The 6,587-nt window shown below is 32.8% G+C and overlaps 1 protein-coding gene across 1 annotated transcript in view; it reads left to right on the top strand.

Moving 5' to 3' along the window:
• Nucleotides 1–437: 437 nt before the first annotated feature.
• The window catches only part of LOC124532575 (tiggy-winkle hedgehog protein), a 31,972-nt gene continuing 25,822 nt past the window's right edge, over nt 438–6,587 (top strand). The window contains exon 1 of the mRNA XM_047107532.1: nt 438–790. Within this exon, the coding sequence (XP_046963488.1) occupies nt 515–790 (276 nt within the window). The 5' untranslated portion in view covers nt 438–514. The remainder of the gene's footprint in view (nt 791–6,587) is intronic.

The following is a 6,587-nucleotide window of genomic DNA, read 5'->3' as shown; positions in this document are numbered from 1 at the left end:
GCACCTCAAGAATACGAATATGATATGCTGACTTTCTTGCCGATTTTTATCGATATTATATTTGCAACCAACTTGGTCATACGACGAGATATGAACTCTATTAATATTTTTTTTATTTATGTTTCTATATTTTTCATTTTTATCATATGATACATCTTGGGTACACATTATTATAAATTACGTAGAAAAATTTAATACAAGGTCAAATGCATGATTTTTTCAGATCACAGCACTTTATGAATTATGATGAAATAATTTATATTTGTTTTTTGTATTATGCCACTCCGATATATGCATTGTCGGCATTTATTTTCGTTAGCGCGGCAGCGTCGCGCTGATATCGAAGTGGTGGTTCGCGGAATATCGGCTATTGCAAGCGGGTTGGCACTGCAAGGGATGCAGGCTCGGTATCGGTGGTGGACGCTCGGGCACAACGAAACCCAACTCTCAGTGTCGCTCAAATCGCGGCGCGCGGTGGTCGTGCGTCGAGCGCGCGTGAAGTGATGTCCGAGAGATGAGGCTGTCGCTGGTGCTACTGTGGTTGGGTGCGGCGGTCGCATGCGGCCCGGGCCGCGGTTTTACCCGCCGCCACGGACCGCGCCGCCTAACACCTCTTGTCTTCAACCAACATGATCCTAACATCAGTGAAAATTCAAAATCCGCTAGCGGTCCTCCGGAAGGTCGCATTACGAGGGAGGATGAAAAGTTTAGAGACTTAGTGCCCAATTATAATCCGGACATCGATTTCAAGGATGATGAAGGCACTGGCGCTGATCGTTTGATGACACAGGTAAGAATTAATGTGTTTTAACAATTAAAACTATATCCGAATAGACGCAACAATTCTCCTCTAACTGCATAGTTCGTTATAAATATAAACCTAGCACAATTGTTCAAATTTTTAAGTTTAAACAATAGATTTCATGAAGCATCTTTTATTTTGAAAACAACTCAGTGCGCGGGTAGGGACAATCGTTGGTGTAAATAATAACGGCGATGGAACAATGGGCACAAATTGCGGGCGTTACGGTAGCTTCGTAGCGAGTGTTACGATTGTAGCACTGCAATTACACAAACAATATTTTGTCTCTGTGACTAATGGATGAATGATGAATTCTTTTCAATTTTGATGCCAGTTTGCTAAATATATGACCGTCATAAAATCGATGTTGAAGGTATTCAAAATCATGCGTTGTCATTCACAACGTTTTGTTATGTTTAAATTCGTCTTACGGCAACCTTCTGTTGTTATCTTGTTGCATTGTACATTTTGGCTTAACATTATTTATTTGATTTTATTACGTAACGATTTTTTTAATTAATAAATGTAATTAAATCAAGTAATAAAGTAAATAATCTGTCCGTTGTATTTTTCAAGAGGTTTAATTAATTGATTGCAACAGAATATTTCAGCATGACAAATAATAATTAAACAAAACAGAGACTTACATTTAATGGTTATTAGAATAGGAAACGGCGGTCGGGAAATACAATTTCGTCACAAGTAAGATGTAGGTAAATCATATTAGCGAGCTAAAACAGAACGGCACGTTTTATTTATAAATAAATTATGTTTTAAAAAATGTATAATAATATACTTACTAGACATAAAATACTAAAAACGATAGTTAGAATTTAAAACACTTTTGAGTTACGTCTTTCTTAAGTTTATAAATTTTAAGACTTTCATTGATGTCAACTAAAAAAATTGATTTAGATAATATATATAAATGTAAATAATGTGTTAGTAAGAATTATGATTTTTTAATTCAACAGCGGTATCGGCGAGAAATATTTTAGCTTCGAATTTTTCAGTCGGTCCGCCGCCGACGGTAACCGTAACGGTTCAGGTTTTTAACTTACATACATATGTTTCATTAAATATCTAAATAAATGTATGCAATCTTAAATACAATAGAACATTTTTTAATTTTAATTATACAAATATACCAATTTTTATTTATTACTAGTTACATGTATTTGTTATAAAGTTGAAATCATGAGACTTAATATAATAAATTGAGTACCGATAAATATAGGAGTGGATATAATCCTCTTGAGTACCGTCACTTGCAATTATCATATCATACGTAATATTACAAACCCTGTTTTACTATGTACTGGTGTTTCTTTGAATATTCTAGGCCATAATAATGATAAAGCAACTGAGTACTGATATGTTTAAACATTATTAACTCCAAGACCATCAAAAAACGATAAAGTACCTGTTGCAGCTAAATCGGATAATACGCACGTAATATAATTCTTGTCGAGTTTCAGCGCGGCCTCGCTCTAATGGCTCGACAAACATCGCTATGTTGACAAACAAACAAACATTCACCATCGACGTCCATAATATTTCCTGTAGGATGTAGGTCATGTATAACGTATGACTATGCTTATTGAGAATTCGACCTGACAATGACATGATTTTTCTATTTGATAATTTCCAACAAAATCACCTATAATTTTTAAAAGAATGTCTAAAGTTCTATCGAAAATAATTTGGTTTGTTTTCATTAATGCCATACTTTTGATTCATTTAATAAAAAAACATATATTTTATTTCAGTCACCAAATAATTAGATAACTTTCTATAATTTTATGTTTTAAGCATAAGTATATTCATGAATGCAACCTGATCTATCGCAAGACTAAAAAATTTCAAATCTACTCGCTTATTATAAGCACAATATATATTGACAATTGATGGTAAATCAAAGGCGACATGTTTATCGAAGCCAATATTTCAGTTGCATGCAGGTTTCAATGACAAGCTATCGAACGGTGATGTTGATATCGGTCGGCTTGAATTAGCTTTTATATGACAAGATGTTTACATTTAACTCAAAATGCTATAACGCGCTGTTGGTACTAGTTGAGGCATTACCGAAAACCAATTTCTGTTCGAGTTTATCAAATCTTTATATTGTTGATATTCATGTTCAAGGATGTCATGACTTACTTCGTCATTTGCAAATACTTATATAAGCGTACGGATCGTTTGTCCAACAAATATTATATTAGCCTAATGTGTTAATGCGTGGAGTCCAGTTACGATTCCATTATAATGAATATACGATGCAGACAATCTATTGTAGATGCGTGAGAGTGTGTGTGTATGGAAAAAGGCCCGGGCCGGCGCGAATCCGCCGACGGTTATGTTATGTGCTCGCCGCAGGCAGCATATAGCCTGAGCCGGGCAAGCGGCAAGCAGCCTTGCATTCGTAAAAATCTTCAAACCGGTTCGATGTGCCTCCATTACTTTCTTTCTGCCTCCACCGTGCCTCCCATTTAACTCGGGCCCACTTTTTATCAGCAATCGGTATCTTACTCTAATAGTATTATTTATTTCTCATGAATAAGAGGGAATATAAGTAAAGTGAATGCTTACGGATGCGGTTCTTTACATACCACATGATTCTGAGATAAATACTTTGTGTTCTTCAAAGGTGTACCTTTATAAAGTATTTTTGTTCTATCTAAGGAACGGTAATATTACGTGGAATAATTATAATAATCTAAATATCATGTCATTTACCACAAGCCATGAAGGAGGTATTACTATCTCTATTTTTGTAATACTAATAGGCGGGGGGCCTACCTACTGTTTTTTTTTGTCTTAATGGATATTTTCAATTATATTACTTTGTTAAGGTAAGGTTAACTTTTAAAACAATAATGTGGGAGGGTCAAATATGGTTTTTCATTCTAAAAACACTTTAGCCTTTGATTTGTTGGCTAGCTCTGCAAAACCACAGAATAGGTGTGTGACCGCATCGCCTGCGCTTCTCCGATTCCAATCGGAATTACTTACCATTTTATGTAGGTTTTTATTTAATATTTTATATTCTTGAATGCGAATAAGTCTGTGTGAAGGGCGAAGAGCGGGGGTTGAGGGACATAAATATCTTGGTGATTTACGGCCGAGGCGGTCGCGGGATAGGTCAGCATTATTCAATTTCGTATTTGAGGCTCGGATTACAATGAGCTTTTACAACGGCGCACACGCAGATAGCACGACATCCTAACACAAACCTTTGTTATCTTAATTTATTTTTTTTCTAATCTTGAGATTAGCTTATGTTTGAAGTTCATATAAGCGACAAACGGTAATGCTTAGTTACCACATGTTTTGATTTTAAGTAGGTAGGTATACCGAAAGCGAAAATGAATAATGCAAACATCATATAAGTTCGTATAAATAATTTGATTTATTTGATGAAATCGTTTTAAAGTCACTTAATTATAGATTGTTTATATTTGTTTTATTTTACAGAGCGATACGCTAAAGTGGTTTAATTTGTTGCAGCAAAGACACCGCCGTCTAAATTAGATACTTTTCGGCTTATTAGCGCAGGATAAAAAACGGAACGAGCGCGATCGCTTTGTGAATAATTGACCATAATCAAATTAATCCTAAAATCCTACGGTGGGTTTACAACGTTATAAAATGTAATAAAGACCTCTTAACGGCTTTATAATATTATTGCATGTTTACCATTAGTATCTATCGTCTTACCATAGAATGTTTTAGCTTTGAAGTCGATAATAGTTAAAATAATTAACTAGGTCATGAAAAAAATTCAATTGATTTCTAATATAATTTTAAAATAACATACGTTATTTCAATCCAAGCAATTTTATATACCTAATTGACTCTTATAAGACTTTTTTGTTGTTTTCAATTTGTAATTATGGAATGAAAGTCTTGTTTATATTTTCATTTTTTAAATATAAAAATAATTGTATCCTGTGTAACGGATCTTTGTAATAATTTCGGAAAATCATCTGAAAAATTAACATATTTAGTTTTTTTTTGCGTAAAGTTTGTTTCTACTTTCACATCAAAGTGCTTATAATCAAAGTTTTAATAATACGAAACAATAAATAATTACATTACGAAGATAGTCTCAATAAAAGTATCGATTTTATACCATGAATATATAAAATACATAGATATTTTTTTTAGTAACTGAAGTACATAGATACTGTTTCTATAATAAGATATGATATCTATATTCGCAAATACATGATGCATGATAAATCGCAAACGCTTTGTTCTTCGTGTTATGGCTAAGCCAGCCCAAACGCGATGAAATAACAATTACAATTATGTTAGTTTACATAAGCGCTATGTTTATAGCTGTCAATCGTCGGTGTGCAAGCCCTCTAACGTTTGCAAGTGAATGCAAGGAACACTTGTTCAAATACAAGCCGAACTGTTCATGTGATAGGTCTTTGAACCTCGTTTGTGTTTGCAGTTTGTTTTATATAGTTGCTACTTAAGGTGGCGATAAATTAACGATTTGCATCTCTTCGGCAAACGTAAACAATTGTGATAAATGTATGCACAGCAGTGTCAATATTCTAACACGAGTCGTGTGAATGTTGCATTGTTTCAAAAAGTTACCTTGCGCTGATTTACTTAAACAGAATAGGAAAGAAATATTTTACTATACCTAATAGCATAGCGTTTTTATCTTCGAGATCTTTAACAATTATATATTTCAGATTGCAATTAATATTAATTAATTAGTAATCACTATACAATTGTTATACTATTTGCAATTACTCATTCAAATGCTGTAAATATATAAATAACTTATAGTCACTAAACATATTAACTGTTGTATATACACATCATTATATATAATAATATGTAGATGTTTACTCTTTGATTGATTAGCGCGAACATAAAATAAATAATTACTTACTTACTTTATATGTGTTTATTCAGTTATATGACTTGAATAGCAAATATTAAAGAATGTTTAAATACTATGGTCATTTCTCGTTATATGAAATATTTATAGCAAAAGCAGGTCTTTTGTGTTTTCGTGCCGTGTTCCGACTCGGGTTTGTTTTAATGATTCCCGCAAATATTTGTCGAGGTACAACTGTTGACGCTTATCTTATTCTTATCTGTCAAACCTCAGTCAATGCTAAGAGGCACGGGCCACTAAAATAACGAATAAACATTACATGACTTATAAAACATAACGTGGCTTAAAGCGAACTGACGGTACAACTTTTATATATTTCAAACTGTTTTCTGTAAAACGCATAAAGTAGCAAAGGTAAGCTTTTCGTTACTTTGTATGTTTTACCAAACCCTCAGATTCGTAGATTCCTATGTAAATTTATGTAATAATAATAGTCATGTATTAAATATTAGACGGTAGGTTGAGTAATCCTTATAATGTGGTCTGTTAAAATTGAATTACTCATAGTTTCTTTAAATTAGAACATACACTTAATATTACAAATGTGTGTTTTAACATAAAGCATACCCTGCGATGGCAATGCAAATTATTACAGATAATTTTAGAAGCGTCTATAAATCGGTAAGATCGTTATAGGAGAAGCCAGTTAAATGGGGCACAACAACAAATTATTATTAGTATACCAAATAGTTTATATTTTATGTTATAGGAAGTAGTTAAATATTTCATAAGAATGTGGTAAACTTATTAATAGTAAACAATTTAAATTTTAATCGTATCGCTAGTCTATTTATCGCCTATTTTCGCCAATACTTAACAAAAAAAAAACATATAACTTTAGTAAAAAATAATTAATGAAAT

This window comes from Vanessa cardui, chromosome 9 (genome assembly GCF_905220365.1).
Source record: "Vanessa cardui chromosome 9, ilVanCard2.1, whole genome shotgun sequence".
Classification (NCBI taxonomy): Eukaryota; Metazoa; Arthropoda; class Insecta; order Lepidoptera; family Nymphalidae; genus Vanessa; species Vanessa cardui.
This window is presented reverse-complemented; position numbering and strand designations above follow the sequence as displayed.